General features: G+C 35.1%; 1 protein-coding gene across 1 annotated transcript in view; it reads right to left on the reverse strand.

Annotated features, from left to right (window-relative positions):
• The window catches only part of VPS8 (VPS8 subunit of CORVET complex), a 223,049-nt gene that overhangs the window by 191,749 nt on the left and 9,119 nt on the right, over positions 1-22,181 (reverse strand). The window contains 9 exon segments of the mRNA XM_032482907.1: positions 2,163-2,249; positions 2,993-3,117; positions 5,985-5,990; positions 8,987-9,041; positions 10,016-10,048; positions 13,659-13,752; positions 17,900-18,030; positions 20,956-21,024; positions 21,813-22,054. Coding sequence (XP_032338798.1) covers positions 2,163-2,249; positions 2,993-3,117; positions 5,985-5,990; positions 8,987-9,041; positions 10,016-10,048; positions 13,659-13,752; positions 17,900-18,030; positions 20,956-21,024; positions 21,813-21,965 — 753 coding nt within the window. The 5' untranslated portion in view covers positions 21,966-22,054.

The raw sequence follows: 22,181 nt of genomic DNA on the forward strand, positions 1-22,181 counted from the left end.
AACTTGCCCATATTCAGAATAAAAACGGCTCAGTATCTTTAAAAAACTGAGGCTTTAAAAAAGCAAAATCACCTTTCCTCAGGATAAAAGAAAAGTACAAACTCTGATTCATAAAATCCCCAAAGTTCTCTACTTAGGTTCTTACATTAACTTTTTCTAACTTGCTACTAAACTGAATGGAATACTTTGGTTACATCTGCAGTTGCCTAGTTTTCAAGAATGAAGACACAGTAAGATATTCAGTATCTTTGGGACATAAACTTGTCTGAATGTGTTTTCTGAATAACTAGAGTTAATCCACTATATTTAAAATAGTTTAACTTTTTATGTAACTCTTCCTAAAATGTGCTGCCTCCTTGATGTTCTTCAACACAATATACTTTAGTTACTATTATTTACCCCCAAAAATCAGCAAATGTTCACAATGACAGACTGACCTAAGGGCTTATGAAGTATGGTACAGAATGTTGTAGGATGCAAAACTGGGTAACTTGATTTGTACCACTTACAGAGACTAGTCTCCCTACCCTCAAAGATTTGTGAACCATCCTAAATGACATGCCTTTGTGCTCTTCAGGGATGCTGAGGTACAGGAGGCTACTATAAGATTATTCTTCCTCAACCCCACACACAGGCAAAGTCCCACACCTTTGCTCTCAAGGCCGAGCTGAGCAGTTGCAAAGTGGGAAGCACAGACCCCTAGGAGTGTAGGGAAAATAAGAGCACTCGTGATTTTATTTATTAATTTTCTGCTTCTTGTGTATGTGTTTTATTATGTACTTAAATATTAGTACAGTAGCACAATTAAATAACTTATAAATAGATAGATAGATGTATAATGAATGCAAGCCCAAATTGTTATTGATGGGACGTGTAGGATTAAGTTTGGGAAACAATGAGTAAGGGTACTAAATTGCAGGCGGCCGCTGACAACGGAAGACTTCAGAAGTATCTTCAAAGCATCTGCATTTATCGCCATCGCCAAGCAACACAACGTCCGTCCACTACTGGTCTGCCTTTAACCTCAGTTGCATTCTTCCTTTTTCTCTCTGCCTTTCTTTCTTCTGTTTCCTATTGTTTCTCCCAAAGAGTTTGCTTTTTCTGCACATAGACTGGACTTTTATAAATACCACCAACTATTTATTCCTTCCACCAAACAATGGCTGAGCAGCTACCACGTGTAACACACAAAAATAAAAGAGAAACAGATTTTGGGTTCAAAGATCTTAGTCTATTAAAGGAGATAAGACACAAACACAAACAACTATAACATATTAGAAGTTGGCTCATGCCATATGAAAAGAGTCAAGATAAACTGCCATGATGTTCAGAAAGAGAAGAAATTCTCTCTACTTTTACTTGTCTCGGTTGTTTTCATTGTTACTAAACGCTTCAATGCTGCTTTGTCACAAAAGACTTTTATGTAACTAACATAGATGCAGACACATAAACTCCAGATGCTCCCAGACTTTAAAAAGCGTATGTATGGATAAGAGAGCTGCACAGCTAAGCAACCAAATGTGTACATGATTAAAATCCAGAAGATCTGATTTTAGACTTCCTTAGTTATAGTCCTTTACATTTTATACTTCTGAACATGGGCTTGACAGCATACAGAAACCAAAGTTCACATTGTATTTATAAATGAAATATGTTACCTAAGTTGGTTTATTTTTTTTCAGGCATATAAGGAGAAAGCCAAGACTCAAATCTTGATGCTTTTCCTTTGGAGGCCTGAAAGAAAATAAACCAACAGATTCATTTCTAAACATAACGCAGACCTTGGTTCTTTCACAATTGGTGCCCTGAACCTCAGGTAACTCCCAACAAAGTGTGACAGAACACACCACCTCAGCAATAAAATCCTGACGGGCTAAACAAAAAGTAAAAAGACCTTTTAAAATCCATACATGAATTTTCAGTAGGGTACTGCCCGTCTTTGCTGCCAACCTTTCGTCTAGGATCTGATCAATTTACTCTTTCCTGCTCTATCTACTAGACTTCAATACAACTTATAGCTGAATGTTACCAGTGCTAGCCCATCTCTAATTTTAACTTGGGAAAACATCTTGTTGGGCCAGTCAAATAAAAGACAGTTCATTTTCAAGGATTCTGCTTATAAAGAAACTTACTTTAAAATGGATACAAAACAAAGAGTTTACCTTAATATGCAATATTGCTGTTCCTGGAGGATGAGCATCTGTTATTGATCTTAGAAGTTTTCCACTGGCCAAATCCCACATAGTGATCTATAAGACAACTAAATGCTTTAAAAACAAATTTATTGCTCTTTTTTAGACTTAAGTATCCTGGCTTTTGGCTGAAATAATCTATTTCTGGTCTATAAACATTGCAGACAAAGAACTATAAAGTTCAAACATAACCAAAGGCTGCAGACCCACTAAAGTGTGGGGCCGTTATTCTACCTTCAGCCTCCCCTCATCCCGCCCAATCTACTCTTCCCTTCAGATTTTAAAGGTTGTTCTTTTACTGAGAGGTAAAAGAAATTAATGAGTCAATCTCTTTAGCACCGGTAAAAATTACAGAAAAAAGGCTTACTGCCAAACCAATTAGTGATACATAAATCAGAAGAAGAGTAAAAACAAAACTTATTTCTGGTTTTCAGAAGTAAAAAAAAATGTATCAAAATAGTTATCTAGAAACACAGTAATAAGAATACACAAAGCAGAATACAGTGTACTTAAAAAGCAGCAACAATAATCCACACTATAGTAAGGAAGTAAATTTTGTGTAATAGCCTTGTTGGTTTATAAAAGCTATTTACTTATATGGACATATGAATTAAGATATTAAAAATCAGACTCTGGCTCAGTCAATATTTAAAAATTTGAACAAAAGTCAGACTAAGCAATCTCAGGTTAGCTCTACAGACATGTTACTTTATAACACACATTTTGTTCTTTGAGATGTTAATCTAAACAGTTTTTTTTTTTTTTGCATTGTCTATGGATAAAATAAAGTTCTTATTTACCTGTCCTTTAGCAAAGCCACAGAGAAGTCTTGAGCAGTCATTGTTGATACTGAGGGCAGAGATGGCTCCATATTGGCCCCCAACACTAGTGCTACCCAGACAGAGTCGCAAAGCTTGATTCTGATCTAAAGAGAGCAATCGGTAACATCAAGTGAAAGAAGTGAAGGAAAGAATAAATATATATTTAGGATAGGCTTGTTTTCAAAGACTTGGGAGGTAGCAAGAATCAAAAGAATCAAGTACTGAAACTGTCTGCCTAAAATAGTGTTTTCCATGATCCTTATTTTGTCAGGGCCACCATATACAGTTAGTGGATTATCCGTATACCTAATTCTGCAAACTGTCAAGATTCAGAGGTTGGGCAGCAATGATCTGCATATATCACTACTTTGGTTCATGCGTGTAAGGCAATGAATGAACTGCAAGTAAGAGAACAAAGGCAGAAATTTCCACACCAGCCTCACAAGGAAGCCCCATTACTCTGGGCTGCCCGCCTTCTAGGCAGATTAGTGTTTGAATTGCATCCTGCTGGGCTCCTTTGTAATCCCTGCCTTGAGATCCAAACTCTATATGGTTCTGATCCACCAATACTTAAAGACACTCACTACTGCTGTCTACTTTAACAAAGTTCATACTTTACATCAGATTATTTTCATACTCTTATAACTCAGGGAAAGTAAGTGTAGGAGAATTAAGGATTATGACAAAATAGAGAATAAGGGTACCACTAATAAAATGGAGACAAAGAGGGAAGGAAAGAGACATATCTAATTTCTACATTAAAAACCAAACATGATTCTGCTTTCCTGACCATGGGTCCCATGTACTAAAAACTAGCTAAGACAGGGACCAAATTATTAATGTTGGTCACTCCTGAAATATGTTTCCTTTAAATTTTTTATTGAAGTATAGTTGATGTATAATGTGTTAGTTTCTAGTGTACAGCAAAAGTGATTCAGTTATATATATTATTTTTCATATTCTTTTCCATTATGGTTTATTATAGGATATTAAATACAGTTCCCTGTGCTACACAGTAGGTCCTTATTATTTATCCATTTTACTGAAATATGTATTAAATTTACATCCCACAGGACTATGTTAATGAAAACATTCTCAACTTTTCTCCTTGACTTTTACAATGTATTCATTATTTTTATAATGTTCCTTTATAAGGTAGCATGGCTGTGATGTAATGGGCAGTGCATAAAATGTAATCTAGTTTAACTCCACATAGATATTTGCCAATTCTTATTGCTGTCTTTATATATTCTATATTTATGATGCCGTATTAACAAACTTCCTATTATACAGTTTAGACTAAATCCCGAAAGGTAGAATTTCTGTGGAAAGAAGGAAGCAGCATCTCATTGAAAAGGTTTCTTCTGCTAGAAGAGCATTCTGTAGTCCAGATCATTCTAGGCAATTCCGAGGAAAGGCGTTTGGTGTAGATAAACATAAAACCTCTTCCAAACATTAAAATTCTAAAGTTACATAAAAAGAACAAAAGGACCTGGACAGAAGCAAGAAAGGTGAAACTCAGAGCTTTCTACATCCTCCTTCTTCAAGGGGGCTCTTGATCTGGGTAAGAAATATGTAATGAGACTTATCATTTTTCCTATATACATCACAGAGTTGATATAGACCTTAAATTTTTTAAATGTTTATGAAAATTTTGAAAACTACCCAGTGGTACAAATGCAAACAATTATTATTAGCTTACCATGTAATTGAGAGAATTAACGACTAAATATCACAAAAAGCACACCTATTTGACAGTGCAGCGAATTGTATCTAGTTCTTCATTAGCATATCTTTCAACTTTACTTAGGGTGGATCTCCTCAGCATATTCGTAGACTTAAGAGTAATGTGCTAAGTAGCAAAGAAAAGCCATAAATAACGTGTAAGTCTAAAACAGCCATAAAACCTAAATTTGAACATACTTCAAGAATTTCTGCTCTCCTTCCATATACCAAAACTAACCTAATCCTCTATTTCTTCACCCCTGATTTGTTTTAATTAGATCCCGAAGACCGTCAAAGACGAAAATACCTAGATCCTAGAAGGAATCAAAATCTTATTATGTGTGTACAACTCTACTTTTATTGCCAGTATTCACCATTCTTCACTACTACTCTTTTGTGCATACTAAAATATTCTCCAAGACAAAAGGACAAGGAGAAAAGAGATACTAGGAAACATTTTTCATCAATGATCTTAAAACGGCAAAGCACTTTACCCAACCTCCATTTAACAAAGACACGGAATTATAGTTCTCCATTCTCTCTGTAAAGCTTACTGACTGCAGCCCTGGACACGCTGACCCCCGATGGCTAACTGGCTATTTTCTAGAATGCAGATGCTTACAAAGAATCAGTTGCATTCATTTCTAAATCTGTTCATGCCACTGTAATGTTACTGTACTTGAGAAATTTAACTAAACAATATGTAAAGTGATGAAACAGAATGAAAAAGAAAGCTGTTGTTTCTATGAAAACTAAATAAATGCTTTAGAAAAACTTGGTAAAGATGAGTTGCTTTAAGTAACTGTCATGAAATAAGGCGTGGACAAGGTAACTGCAGAAGACTGAAAAGAAGTTTTGAAAATTTAAAATTTTGCAAACTCCAACTGATTGACAGGTGCCTAAGCTTTTACCTCTTTTTTTTTTAATTAAAAGTGCAAATTTTACATGACCCATTACTGATGCAGGTTATGCCAGAAAAGCTGCTGTAGATCTCCAACTGGCAGATACAAACTCAAAAGAAAAAGTTTTCGGCTTCACCAAAAGATAAAGGGGAAAATGAATATATCTTTTCAGTTAAAACACTGAAGGTATGCATATATTTATAATTGTTAATAATTCCCTGCTTTAACCAATTTCAATTAGCTGATTCTTTTCAATAAGCATTTCATAAGAGGGCATCGACTACAACTGATAGCATTCGCTTTTCCAGAAAAAAGTCTCTCATGCAAAACCAAAATTACTATACCTTTTCCTTTGAATCCATGGAGAAATGATCAAAAGAGAGAAAAGCAAGAAATCAGTTCAAAAGTTCAGAGAAAAGAAAGGCAAAATTTCAAGAGTATAAGTGATAAACTTTAGTTATCTGTGGGAATGATACTAAATGTGATTAAACGATGTGTCTAGCCTTTATGATTATATTCAGGTATCGGTTATGGGAAAAGAGAAAATGCATAACATCCAAATTTTAGCACAGTAAATCCAAGTCTATTAAGTTTGACAGAAAGAAAACAATTTCAAAAACATAATCTAAAGTATACTAAAAACAAAAAAAAAGGAAAACTAAAGGCCTTAGGATAGGGAGACATCTTTATTAAATAGATTTGAATTTTTGTGATCTTGTATTTAGATAAGAATCAAGATACACAAAAATACCACATACCTATAATTCCATAAGAAAAGGCAACACACATCACCTTTAAGATGCTTACAATGATTAGTATTTTAAAGACCCAGGCCTCTATTCCAAAGAGAATCTAATGGTATTTAAACAAGTACAGTTCTTCCTGCTGCACTTTTTCCTGCGATCAACAAAGATGTTTAAGAGATCAGATGTAACCCAGACCTCTATTCTAAATACTTCGTAATATTATTACTCTGCCACTGGTTCCTGGCTTTCAAGCAAATCCGTTTGTTTAAATGTATTGTCCAAATATCTGATTCTTACAAAAGTAATGAGCAAAACATATTAACTGCACGATTAAAACCCCAAAGCATAAATAGATTACAATTCTTCCTCAAAATGTTCACTTTGGTGTACTTTCTTTTTCATGAGACTGTAATGAAAAATATTTAATAAAGTCTACAAGAAAGCTGCTAGTCTAAAAAACTTAGGAAAGCAGACATAAGGAAATTAAGGAGACAGTAGTGAAAGACACTATACTCTTCTTCTCCTCTGTTAGCTTCTATTTTTAAAGTATTCATTTTAACTTGTTGCAGTAACCTCCACATGGGTTTGATTATAAGCAGGCACATATTCTCATAACCTTGTAGTAAGGAAGGGATATTAAAGCAGAGCCGAGGAAAAGTGAGTACTGGTAAGTGGGAACAAAACTCAACATGCATTCTGCTGACAGATAAACATGTGCATCATATTCTATCCTCATTCATTTTAGGTCGTCTACTCTTTTCTTCATATATCTTGGAATTTGCCTTCTTTTTTCTCAGGACAGGAGAACTGCTTAGAAGGATGAAAAAGCACTGACCTTAGGATTCAGTATTCCATGATTCTTAATTTGGCTTAATTTGTACATGTCACTTAACCTGTCTGGTTCTCAGTCACCTCATACATAAAATAAGGGCAGTGAACCACAAGTCTTTTTAAGATCCTTCCCCAAAATTCTATCAATCTAATTCCAACTGAGCCCCCTTAGGAAAATAAGCATTCTGATACCTTAGGAGAACAAAATGGTAAAACTTTCCAGAAGGCAATTAGGCAATATACTTCAGAAGTGTTTAAGATGTTCATACTCTGACCACTTTTAGAAATTTGTCCTAAGGAAGTAATCACGTGCACATAAACATAGTGATGTTCATCACTCTTTATTTAGAAACAACCTATATGTCTTATAGTAGGAAGTGATTAAGTAAATTATGGTGAGTCCATTTTAAAAATACTATGTGACCATTAAAAATGTTTCAGATGAATACATTATTACATGGAAAGATGTTCATTATAATGAAAAAATAGGTTACAAATTAACACAACCCCATTTGAGGGTGTACACATATATGTACACATGTACATAAAAAAAGATTAAAAGCCCATACAAAAATGTCAGGGATTATTTCTAGATAGTAGAATTTGGTATATCTTCAACCTTTCACTTATCTAAATTTTCTATTATGAACACATATTATGGAATAAGAAAAAAAACTATTATTTAAAGAATCAATTCTAAAGTTCTCTCAAGAGAATCATATTTTTGTTTCCATTTTTCTCATCCCCAGACAATAAAACTTTTTTAAGTCAATCACCTTTGAAAAGACTAGGTGTTAAAATCACATTGTAAATAAGGCTTTGGCATAATGGAAAATTTATAAATAGGAAGTCAAATTGTTCAAAAACAAGGGAAAATAACTAGTTATTAACTCATATGATAAAGATGCAAGGCCCACAGAGATCAAATTGTGGTTCTGCTTTTAAGTGTTCCCAAGCAATCCTTACACAATATCCTATGGATTCCTTACTAAAATGCAGTGTCATCAGGAGTTCCATTTAACAGAGTTGCAAAAGGCTTAGGATCCATAAGAGGACACTAAAAATGACAGAGAAAGTATTATCTAGTAGTTTTTAAACAAACAAAAAAAAAAAACAAAACAAAATGTTCTGCTCATAGTATTGAATGCAAAAGCAAAGAAAGATTAATAAAACTAGAGTTAGTCTCAGGTAGGAAAAAATGAGAAAATATACACAGGACTATCACATTCTATACAAATAAAACTAGCTAAGTTCACTTCTCAAACAAAAATAAGAATGTGATTGTTGGCTAAAGATTTTTCAATTTAGAGGGGTTTACAATGTAAATGAAAAAAAATTACTGTCAGTAACAGACACTGAAAGTTACTGAGAAAGCCTGGGAGTCTCTTTCTCTGAAGATCTTTTCCAATAGCTACTATTCAGTTACAATTTAGAATAAAAAAGTACCACCACCACAAACTGGAGGCAGACAAAATGACAATCCTCGCCTCTTTCAACTTTACATTGTTTGTGTCTAGGTCTGCCGAGAATCAGAAGATATAATATGACATGATAGCTTATAAATTCATAAAGAAGAAAATAAACTTGCAATGAGCAACAAAATAAAGCTAAGTAATTTTTAACTATAAAAATACTGACTCCTACTTTTCAAATTTCTCTAACTTTTTCCAAGAAAATTAAGTTTACTATATAAACTGTGATTAAAAGACATTATAAAACCCCTCCAAAATATTTAAATTTAAAATAAGGAAAACAGTTAGAAAATTTACCAAATATCAAAGCCAATCCATGAGATGTACCCACTGCTATCAGACTGGACACTGCCTGAGAACAAAAGGGAAGATTACATTTTAAGATATTACATCAAGGATCTTGAAATAATCAGAATAGAAGCTGTTGGTTTTCTTTCCTCTAGGCACCAGATAACATACCAACTATTATAAACAAGGAGAATTTCATCTAGAAGGCAAAATGGGAAATGAAACTCAGGACATCTTATTTCTGGGACTCCCTCTAAATTTATTCTAAGGATAACATTATCAAAATATCATATGTTCAACATTATAAGCAAAAACATGCCACTTAACTTCCCCTAACACAATTTTTTAAAAATTCAGGGTCCACACAAAGAGGCACTTATGCTACCCAACCAAGAGCCTCCTATGAGGTGTGGGAAGCGATGAGAAAGCGCCTCTCCAGTTTATTCGTAGGATTCAAAAGCACAAGAAATATTCAAAGCCCAGCCCACCTCTTCACCAACTGACTAATAAGAAAGCTACAGGAGGCAGCTGGAAATAGTTGGAAATAGAAAAGAGGGTACTAGTGCCTTTTAATATCCCCAAGTTCTCTATAATCATGCCACAGATTTACTATTTGGCAGGCTTGGCAATGGAATTCAGAGTTGTTAAGTGTACTATTTACCACAAAGTGATTTTACTGAATACTCTTTTCCATTCCCTATAACCAAAGGTAGGCCAAAACACAGAAGGAGCAAATTCACTTGGGCAGGGTAGTATGGGCAGGGCAGTAAGTACCGCATACAAATAAACTTGGAAAAGGCTAATCATTATTCCATCGTGCTTCTTAAAAAAAAAAAAACAAAAAACTGAAGAGTAACAATACACTAGAAAAAAAGAGAACACACAAAAGAGATAAATTTTAAATCTGATTATTGGCAGTAAATGACATATGAATTTATTACCAGAAAATTTATGTAATAACTTTGAACATTAGAAGGATAAATCTAAGAAAACCCAATCAAATAGAAAGCTTTAAAGGATTATTTAAAGTGTACTTACAATTGCTGTAGGCAAGCCAGCATCCACTTTGTCCTAAATAAATTTAAAAAATATATTTGAAAAAATATTCTCATTTTTAAACAGAAAATGGTATAAGGCCCTCTTTTTACACACACTTTGATACAAATCAATTCAGACAAGAGGTAGAACCTTCATTTTTGCCCCCAAGAGAAACTACAAAAGCTATATATACCAACAAAATATAAACAGCACAAGAGTAGATCATTTTATTTTACTAACTGTAACAGAAACTTCAGGAAGGGTACTGATTATAAATAAAAATGTAAAGGAAAAGAGTGAGGAAAGAGGTTCTATTTTCAATAATGTGAATAACTATAAATACTATGGGTCAAAATGATAGGAGTATGTAAAGACTTTAGAAAAGGGAAACATACACTAAAGATATTATTCCTCTAAGTAGGCGCTTTTTACCCAGAAGTTTACACAATAATCCCCTAAATAAAACCAGAGCAGGGTATATTCAGTCAGAATAAGAAATCAAAAATTAAGTGCTAGTCCCAGCTCCTTCCCAGCAACTGTATGACCTTGGCAAAGTTATCTAATCCATCTGAGTACATCTCCTCATGTGTTCAAGGAAATGACAAAAACTTCCCTACCTACCACAATAAGTTGTCCTGAGGATCAAATTAAATATAAAGTATCATATAAATGTAAGGGTATCTATTTGATGTTTCTATGGATTTAAATAATAACAAGGGCCCACAATGATTAGCACTGTAGTAGCAAAGAGCTTTCAAATGTATATATGACACTATTTGATTCTCAAACTGGGAGAGAGAAATAAAACAGCTGGAATTATTCTGATTTTCCAGATTAAGAAAATAGAGTAAGATTCTTAAGATTCAGATTAAGTTTCAAAGAGCTTAACTGACTTGCCCAAAATTATTCAGGAAGTGGTACAACTATGTCTCTAACTCAGGGCTTCCAGGTCCCAGGTCAAGCTCTTTGTATCACTTCTACATTTATTTTCTGTCTGTCCATGTCAATGTGCTCAGTTTGTTATTATAATTTCTCAGAAGGCAGAATCTGTTTTATCCAACTGTATAGACCATCCCAGAAACTAACTTAAGAAACTTACTCCAGGGCACAGGACTATGAGGAAGATCACCAAGGCTGCTACGTACAGGGCTCTGGACGACAGGATATACCCACATTTGTGTGAACGCGTGTGTGTAAAGGACGCCTAACATCATACTCGACAATTAAGAAACATGCAATAAATATTTGATAAATGATTGATTTGTGTCCTGGATAGGGAAAAAGAATGAGACAACAGATGAAGAACATAGACTATTTTCAAAATGGAACCTGAATAATGCAATCAGAAGTCAGCTAACTTTAAAAGCTAAAAATCCACCAAGGTGAGAAGCACTTTAGAAGTTACAGAATTTTAGTACTGGTGTTACAGCAGCTTAAGAAGGTGATTCTCAAAAGCCAGGGTGCATTAGAATCACCTGGGATGCCTGTTAAAATGCTGATCCCTAGGCTACACTGTTAGAACTGGATTCCAATTCAGTAGGTCTCAGGTGGTGCCCAGGCACCTGCATTTTCATAAACACTCTAGGAGACTCATGCACTAGACACATTTTGCAGAAACACTATGTTAAGGTATCTCTATTATCTTAGGTGATCATAAAAATGATAAATACTCTTTAAAAAGTAATTTGAATTAATTTTCAATATAGTCACATCATATGACTTGGAGGAGGATTCCAAAATTAAACAATGAGGTTCACAACTCCAAAAGTTTCATGTCTCCTAGGTGTTCTCCATGCAGACTACAAGGCCATGATGATCAAAGCCCTAGCCATCCCTAATAACACCACTATCCACATAGCTGAAGGCATTTTTGGACTATTCAGGAGAGATAACCAAAAATATAATTAGCTTTACATGTTAATAAACCAACCATCACAGGAAAGCATACAATTTAAATTGAGCTGGTAATCCAAAATTAGGAAAGCAGAGTATGAAGACAGACACAGGAAAAGCAGTTTTCATTTTAACATACCAAAGGAGCTCAGCCATAGCAATGAAATAAGAACAGAATGCAAACACTCTGGGATTTATTAGAATTTTTCCCTCCTCTTCAAGAGAGAGGAGAAACCCTTTTAAATAACAGATTTATCTAATCATTGTTCAGTGTCTGAGTTTTAGTTCAGTCTCCATTATTCAAAATATTTTTAAAACTGCACAGGTGGGTCAAATGACTGTTCTGGTTCATCTTGATTTTGAAAGGAATGAATTTCATCACCTACATAAGGATTAAATTCAGAAAACGTCATGGAAATGTAATCCTCAACAGGTGGTTCCCATTCTAGCAAATATGAGTTACTCTCCACCTAAAAGGGGAAGGACAATTGCCCAGGTTTCCTCCATTGCTTGACTATCTCTCTGTTTAAACTGACTTCATGAAATATGAGCTGGGTCAGGGCATAGCAATTGCCCACAGAGAATGCTTTTTCTTTCTTTCATTTTTTTTGTTTTTTGTTTTTTGTTTTCTTTGGGGGGAGTCTTTTTTATTTTGTTTGTTTGTTTGGGGTTTTTTTTTGGTTTCTGCAATAAGAGCTTTCTCTGATAAACCTGAAAATTGCAATGTGGTTATGGTGTCATGATGCCACTTCTGTATCAATCTCTCACCCTCACGAAAAACCAAAACTTTGTCCAAACTGAATAAGCAAAATACCAATTAAACTCCATGAAAAGGACATAAAAACACATCGAAGTTTCTGGGGCAGGAATCTGTCATCATCATCCTCAGTATTACTATTATTATTTGCAGAATCTATGTATTGAATTCAGAAAACCAAAATGGAAAGACTATATAAAACTATACGCCTTGAAGTCAAAAGCAAAATTTTATAAAACTTAACAACATCAGTATCTATTGTCTTGATGGACTATTAAATATTTTTGCATTAACCCAGCTCTCTAAATCATTTTCACAAAAGACCACAGATATTCTCTTCCAGCCATTATATACTGGCCACATTCACCAATGCCACCCCCATTTCACAACAAAAAAAGCACTAAACTTGGAGCCAAAAACCCCAATGTTGAGTAACTGCTTAATCTCCTAACCCAATGATGTAAGACAAGTTAATATCACCTCTCTGAGTCTGTCTTCTCGTTTGTAAAATAGGATATGGCTTTCCCTATTTTCAAAGTTGTAAGAGTTTATGAAATAAGGTACATGAAAATACTTTCATAAATTATTAAAAAATCACTCAGTTGTAAAAGTTTCTGATCAATCATTTCTCTATATGAAAAGACTAAAAAAACAAGCACTCTACCTCAACCAAATACACAAAATGGCAACTAAACTGAAAAGGAATTTAAAGAAAAGGCAGACAGTGTTTCTTTTAGGCTCACTGCCATATTTCATTTAGGCACACCCAAGACTCTGGGCAGACCTTTATTTCATGGCTGCACTAATTTCTATGTCAAGATGTGTAGCCATGTCTTATGAGTCAAAAATAATCACACAAAACCCATGAAAGCCAGATTCTATTTTTCTTAAGCCTCAGGCCAGGAGAAGTGCTGTGCTTTGTTTTATGCTCATTCCTACTTCATTATGCCATTGCAGGTTATAAAACTGGGGGGACGAGAACAAAATACTTACAGCTGCAGACACTATCTGAGCAGAAATTCCCTTTAAAAGTGAATGTCGCATAACTGATCCATGGAGTGAAAAAGAATCAGGTAATTTCTTTTTCCTTTAAAAAAAAAAAAGAAAAACATTTAAGGACAGGAAAAAAAGAAAAAAGAAAAGGCAGAGTCTTTAAAGCTTTGAAATAAGAAAAAAATTAAAACAAAGCAGAAAACACCACTACGTAATTTGTTAGCTCCGTTTTGTGAAGAGGTATAGAGTCTAACAGTCACACATTAAGACGTTGCACTAAATCCACCTTAACCTCAAAGAAGCACAAGCAGGAAAATGAATAAGGCCACCATTCCTTTTTCACTGATTCAACTGTTTCTTGCCCACCTCAAGTAATACAACAAGAGGTTCTGCTACTCATCAGAGGTTGCCCTTAGAGCACGCCTGCTTACACGTCTACATTACCTCTACCTGCTTTCCACCTTTGCCTTCTTTCTTGCCCTCTTCTTGTCTATAACCACCCTCTCACTCTCCAGCCAACCGCCTCAAATTCCCTACTCATTACTCATTTTCTGCTGCACCTACTGACAGCTCCTTTCACTAACCCTATTCATCACAGTATGAAAAATAATTTTAAACTCTTACCAAACATTGAGCACCTACTCTATGGAACTAAAAGTATGCTCTGGGGATACAAAAATAAGAAACTCAAGGTTCCTACTCTCAAGGACTTCATAGCTTAGCTAGAGGGACTAATAAGTAATTCACTCTTAAAAGATAAATGTTAGAAAAGAAACAAATAAAGCACCATAGGAATGAAATAAAGAGCTTAATCCTGTTTGTTAGGGGGATATCAGGGACAACTACAGAAAAGAGAAGGCATCTGATCTGGCCTTGATAGAAAACCAGGAATCTGTCACACAACAAAAAAGCAAAAGCAGAAATATGAAGATGTAATGGTGCACAGTGTGTGGGGAGAATGTGAGTACACAAAAGTCACGGACTGGAAAGAGAGCAGCAGGAGTGCTGAGATTAGTTCAAAATGGTAAGGAGGTTCAGACTGATGCCATGCAACGGAGTTCTGACATTATTGTGTAGGCAAAAAGAAGGTACCATATCTCTTCAGCAGGCAGTGACTAGATCATCAAAAATATTTAAGTTATTGTAGTTCCAGACAAATTTTAGGATTTTTTTTTCTATTTCTGTGGAAAATGCCATTGAGATTTTGATAGAGATTGCACTGACTCTATAAATGGCTACAGGTAGTATGAACATTTTAATATTAACCCATGAACATGGGATATCTTTCCATTTATTCTGTCTTCTTTAATTTCATTCATCAATGTCTTATAATTTTCAGTGTATAGCTCTTTCACCTCCTTGTTCCTAAACTTATTCCTAAGTATTTTATTGTTTTTGATGCTTTTGTAAATGAGATTTTTATTACTTTTTCAGGTATTTCATTGTTAGTTTATAGAAACACAACTGGCCCCAATCAGCCAAAGCAATCTTGGGTAAGAAGAACAAGCCTGGAGGCATCACACATTCAAACTTTATTACAAGCTACAGTAATCAAATAGTATAGTACTGCATTAAAAAAGACACATCGACCAATGAACAGATTAGAGAGCCCAGAAATAACCATCCGCATACACAGTCAACTAATATTTGACAAAGGAACCAAGAATACTCAATAAGGAAAGAATATTCTCTCCAATAATGGTGCCAGGAAAACCTGATAATCACACACAGAAGAATGAAATTGTACTCCTATCTTACACCACTGATAAAGATTAAAAGGATTAAAGATTTAAACATAAAACACCTAGAAGAAAACAGGGGAAAACTCCTTGACACTGATATTGGTAACAATGTTTTGGTTATGTATGACACCAAAAGCACAAGCAGCAAAAGCAAATAAATACCTATTAATGAGACTACATCAAACTGAAAAGCTTTTGCAAAGCTGAAGAAATAATCAGGGGTTGAGGGGTACAACCCAGTGGTATAGCATGTGCTTAGTTAGCATGCACAAGGTCCTGGGTTCAATCGCAGTACCTCCATTAACAGAAAAGAAAAGAAAGAAAAGAAAGAAAGAAAAGAAAGAAAGAAAAGAAAGGAAAGAAAAGAAAGGAAAGAAAAGAAAGGAAAGAAAGAAAGGAAAGAAAGAAAGGAAAGAAAGAAAGGAAAGAAAGAAAGGAAAGAAAGAAAGAAAGAAAGAAAGAAAGAAAGAAAGAAAGAAAGAAAGAAAGAAAGGAAAGAAAGGAAAGGAAAGGAAGAAAAGAAAAGAGAAGAAAAGAAAAGAGAAGAAAAGAAGAGAGGAGAAAAGAAGAGAGGAGAAAAGAAAGAGAAGAAGAAAGGAAAAAAAATTAAAAAATGAAAAGGCAACCTACAGAATAGGAAAAAATATCTGCAAACCATCCACCTGATAAGGGGTTAAAATCCGAAATATAAAAAGAACTCTTATAACTCAATAGCAAAGAACAACCTGAGTTAAAAAAAAAAAAAAGTAAGAGGACCTACACAGGCATTTTTTCAAAGAAGACATACAGATGGCCAACAGGTACATAAAAAGGTATTCAACATCAGTAATCATCAGGAAACGCAAATCAAAACCACGAAGAGATATCACCTCATACCCATTAGTACAGCCATTATCAAAAAGACAAAAGAGTAAGTATTGGTGAGGATACAGAGAAAAGGGAATCCTGGTGCACTGTTGGTAGGAATGTAAATTGGTGTAGCCTCTATGGAAAACAGTACGGAGGTCCCTCAAAAAATTAAAAATAGAACTACCATATGATCCAGCAATCCCACTTCTGGGTTATGCATCCAAAGGAAATAAAATGACTATCTCAAAGAGGTATCTGCACTTGCATGTTCATTGTGGCATAATTTGACATAGGCAAGATATGGAAACAACCCAAGTTAAATGTCCATCTACAGATGAATGGATAAAGAAGATGTGTTACATGTGTGTATACACATACACACACACATATACATACAATGGGATATCATTTAGCCATGAGAAAGAAGGAAATCTTGCCATTTGCAACAACACTGATGGACCTTAAGAGTGTTATGCTATACGAAATGTCAGATTGGAGAAGACAAATACTGTACGATCTCACTTATATGTGGAATTTTAAAAAGCCAAACTCACAGAAACAGAGTAGAATAGTGGTAGCCAGGGGCTGGGGAGCAGGGGAAATACAGAGATGCTGGTTAAAGGGTACAAACTTCCAATTTTAAAATAAGTTCTGGGGATCTAATGTACAGCACGGTGACTATAGCTAACAACACTGTGTTATTTATACACTTGAAAATTGCTGAGAGTAGATCTTAGATGTTCTTGCTGCAGAAAGAAATGATAATTATGCAAGGTGATAAAGGTGTTAACTAACCTTATTGTGGTAATCATTTCACAATATATACATACATCAAAGAATCACATTGTACACCTTAAATCTATACAATACTATATGTCAATTATATCTCAATAAAGCTGAAACAATTTAAGCTATCTATTTGTAGGAGAAAGTGGTGAACAAGTTAATATGCCCAGTCATGGCCCCTATCCCAAAAGAGTTGACAACCTAAAGAAGACAGCACTGACAAAGGCAAAATTTAAGAAGCGAGGAAAAATACACCAACAACTTATCAACATTAAAGTTACACATGAATTCAATAAAGTATTTACATTATGCTTCCTCCACTTCTCTTTCCTTTTCATGTGCTCTCTAAGAATCTGGAAGGTGAAAAGCAGCCAAAATGAAGTTATTTAGGGTTAGAAGTCCTTTTCCCAAATCTTTAATCATCTTTTTGACTCTCCTCTGAACCCATTCCAAGGGAATGAAGAAACACTGGAGCTATCCTTAGAGAGTGGGAGGAAGCAGGTGGGGAGCGGAGGGAGCAGCAGGGTGGTGAGGCAGACCAGCTCCACGTTTCCACCACACACCCTGTGCCGGGTTTGATTTGTGTGCTCTCCAAGGGCTCTCCCACTTGTGGGAGTCCTGCCTGTTGTATGGCTTCCTACTGGGGGTGCAGGAGACAGTGGTCATGGCATCCACCTTTTTATCCTCTCCCCTCAACAGTGCCAACATCTTCAGGGTCTAACAAGCAGATGATTTCCACCCAAGTGGGCCCTCTACTTCCTATGCAGGGCTTTAGCAGACCATACTGTACTACAAAGGAATATGTACATTTTAAATTATCAAATATTTTAGCCATATGCAAGTGTGACTTAAATGAATACTTACCTTTTTAAGTTGGTCCTGTCACCACTATCTGAGCTTGCCACAGACGAAGTATCATAGGAGTGAGAATCAATAGCATCGATGTTTAACAATGTAGGATCTTCAAGAACAAAAGATTCATCTTCATCATCAGTCTGAAATAGAACAAGGATCAATAAATTCAGAATCCCAAATGCTCTATGAGAGAAGCCAGATAGGTGTTAATGGAGTTCTCCAAAACACTCATGCTTATTCTGCTTTTCACCTCTTTTCCATGCATTGTTATTGACCAGAGAGTCATAGTACAGAATTAAACTTCAACTTTGGACATCTCTCTCTACAAAGAGCTGACTCCAAAAATTCCTTTCTTGTAGAAGGAAAAAGCAGTAGTTATGCAGATTATTGTTAGCTGCCAAACAGTTCTAAAATTCAAACCTGTATAGATGCTTTACTAGTTAACTGACAGCCAATGGCCAACTGGAAGAAAATAAATACCACCTGACTATAAAAAGTATACCCTGAGAAGTATGACAAGCAGACAGAAGAGAGGCATTCTCTGGGGGAGTGTATAGCTCAAGCGGCAGAGCGCATGATTAGCATGCACGAGGTCCTGGGTTCAATCCCCAGTACCTCCTCCAAATATAAATAAATAAACCCAATTACCTACCCCTCAGTAAAGAAAAAAGAGGAAAAAAAATCATTAAAAAAAAAGGCATTTGACAGAAGAGAGGCATTCTGGGCTGAAAACAGCATGTGCAAACACAGTGACTTCATAACATGGGTTTTGCCCATGAAAAAGGAAGTAGTCCAAAATGACTGGAGTATAGGAGCTGGAGGTGATCCTAGAAAGATAAGCTGGGATCCAAACCATAAAAAGCCTTATATTTCACTATACTAGGTGACAGGAGGACCCATGTTTACCTTGTCCACCGGTGTATCCCGAGTGCCTGGTACAATGCCTGACCCATAATCAGTACTCGTTTACTTAATAAGCTAGTGTACTATATACAGCAGGCAGTGGGAAGGCAACTGAGGTCTTTTAAGAAATGGACATACATGATGAGACTCATGTTTTAGAAAGATGAATGGGGCAGTATGAAGTTAGATGAGGACAAGGGGGAAACTGAGGCAGGGAGACTATTAAGAACCAGTGAGAAGACTATTGCAATGTCAAGGAAAGAGAGGAGTCCATTCTAGAAATGCAGCAGGAGTCAAAACATGAAGTAATGAATATGATTAGAAAATGAAATTTCAAAATTAAAAATCTCATTAGTGGCAAAGGATGACAAGGTAACATTATTTCATTCCCCAAGTTCTGAGATTTAGTGTGTCTCAGCAATCTCTAACTTTCTGTAAAATATTCTGGATGTCCATTTCTCCCCAGGGTCTCTTCAGGTTGCTACTAATGAACATGACAGACCATATGCACCCACATATCCTGGAGTAAGTACTTATACTTTCTACTTCTGCCCCCTTATAGTTTTCATAATGTTCTACAACTTAAATTATTTTTACTCTCACTTGTCTACCTCCCTAGCTCCCCGGTGTGTGAAAGCTAGCCAATTTCCAGTCCTATTCCTCTCCCAAAGTCAAAGATGATCATGGAGCACTTTATAATCCCAGTATCTAACACTAGGACCCGAATACACACGGCACCCAAGTTACTACTCAGGATGATAACAATATTATCTCCTCAGTAAACCACTATGACTGTACTTACTGTCACTAGCAGATAGGAAAATTTTGCAAAGACAGTTTTCCTTTATTATGAACTACAGTCTCACTTACATGAGCAATATTTTCTTTGCCATTATTATATAAATATGTACAAATAGGGTTTTGTACACAGTCCTCTAAGATTATTTGTATTTCTCACTTAGTAACTAAAAGGAGAATAAGACCATGTTATTAAAACTGACTAAAATTAATCTCTTCATCTCTAAATGAAAAATTTCCTCTATATTAGAAAGCAATAAATAAATCGCTGTAAAAGGATATTCTTTCATTGACCAAAGCCTTCTTTGTCAAAATTCAAAATGCTTAAGTCTCGTTAACACAGATCATACATACTGTTTCTGAAGTTAAAATATATTCAAAGTAACAGCAACTTCAAGCTGATGTTTAAAAAAAGAAATAAAAGTCATATAAGAAAAATAAAAAATATAACCCTAGAAATATAGATGAAGAAGCAACAAAGACCAAGGACCAACTCACTCAGACCTATGGGTTCAGTGGGTGTTTTTGTTGAGGAACTCTTGTATCATTAGCTTCTAGAAAACACAACTACGGATCTGAAATACTTACATATTAAAAAAAAAATCTTTCTCAAATTAGAAGCTAAAACCTCCAATAGGAGTCCTAACGCAAGTTTTTATAAGATCAAGAAGACTGAGCTGAAGAACTGTCAGCAGATGCAGAGTACAAAAAAACTGGCATACTTTACAAAGTTCCTTTACAAAGCCTTTATGATCTGCTAATTCGGAAAATAACATCATTTCAAAACTCCAAAAAACTTTTTAAGAGAGATGATATTCACAAGATAAACTAGGAAGGTTTCGTTTTCTTTCTATGGAAGGGTGATGAAGTGTATTTCAAGGCTGCAGGTTTTTTTTAGTAACAGAGGATGACTGGTAGAGATAACATTATCAAAACATAATATAAACCTGAAAAGTGACATGAATTTAGTATTTCAACTCATTTAATAAAACATTTCTTTAAATCTACCAAGTATGAGGCATTGTACTGGGCACAGAGATGAAGACATGGCTACTGCCCTTGAGAAGCTCACAATCTAGATCAGCACTGTCCAACAGAACTTTCTGCACGATGGAAACATCCTGTGTCTATGCTGTCCACTGGAGTAGCCACTTCAAGTGGCTACTGACCCCATTAAGTGTGCCTTGTACAACTCAGCAACTGAATTTTCCATTTTTACTTAACGGTCATCAATTTAAATTGAAATTGCCACATGTGATTAGTGGCTCCCATATTATACAATACAGATCTAGATAAATACACTATAACCCAGAAGTATTAAAATAAATGCCATAAAATGATAGTGATCATTAACATATACTTACTTCATTGAGTATGCTTTCCAGTGTTGGAGGAGTATCAACTTGAGGAATATCAAACTCCTTATCATCAATCTAAGTAGAGAGAAGAAATTAATGCTCACATAATGATGCTTTCCCTTTTATAATCATGAGGGTGTTTTAACTGATTAGAACCATTATCAATTAAGAGACAAACATACCACCAAACTCTTCACACAGAAAACAAACTCAATAATCCATGATAATAAGAGCTCAAAAGGAAATTATTTTCAGTGATTATCAAGGACAAATATGCACTGACTGCACCATCCTGACAGCCTTTTCCAGAAAGCTTCTGTTGAAAGGCTATGGCATCTGCTTTCTTAAACGAGTCAAACAGCATATTTATGACAAGTCCTAATTTTCTAAGTTTAGACATAAGTCATAAGCAATATACAAAGGGATAACATTTCTTAGTCATTTCATAAATTATGGTGGGAGGTGATTAGGTCAAACAACTTGTCATTGAATATTCCCACGGTCACAAAAAACTATTAATTCACTATCAAATCACTGGGGGGGGGGCGGGAATCATTGCACAAGAATTCTAAACCTACCACTAGCTGTATGATATTGAGAAGTCACTTAACATAGCTGCATTTCAGTTTTTTCCCCTATAAAGTGGATTATCAGAATGCTGTGGAGCTCAAATGAGAAGATGTATTAAAGTGTTTCATAAACTATAATGAACTCAACAAATGAAGAGTAATACTATCTCATAAAACTGTATATAGATGCCTATTAATCCACACAAAAATGATAAATTTAGAATCTTTGGATCATAAAGTATACTCTAACCAACATTTTGGCTAAACATCACTTGACAAAAGCTGAATTTTTACCAAGTCATTTTTGAGCTCCAGTTCCTTGTCCAGATCTATGTAAGAGAATTTTGAAAGTGAAGCTTCTAGATTGAAAGACTTATTCAGTTCTTCATCAGCAGTCTTGGCACAGAGGCTTTGTTCCACATTTTCGTGGTCTGGTTCATTTTCCATATTAACTTTTAATAACTGTATTCAGTCAATCCAAGCAAGTTTTTGTTTTGTTTTTTGGCCTTAGATCATGATGAACTGAATGACGATCTCTTTTGAAAAAAGAAAAAATACATATCGTTTAGATTGCCTCAGTTGGACATTCCAAAGACTTACTGGGTCAGACTTTTGTGGAAACTGATTCTTCATTTAATCATCTAACTGTGGGCAGAGAAATCA

The sequence above is a fragment of the Camelus ferus genome, chromosome 1, assembly GCF_009834535.1.
Source record: "Camelus ferus isolate YT-003-E chromosome 1, BCGSAC_Cfer_1.0, whole genome shotgun sequence".
Lineage (NCBI taxonomy): Eukaryota > Metazoa > Chordata > Mammalia > Artiodactyla > Camelidae > Camelus > Camelus ferus.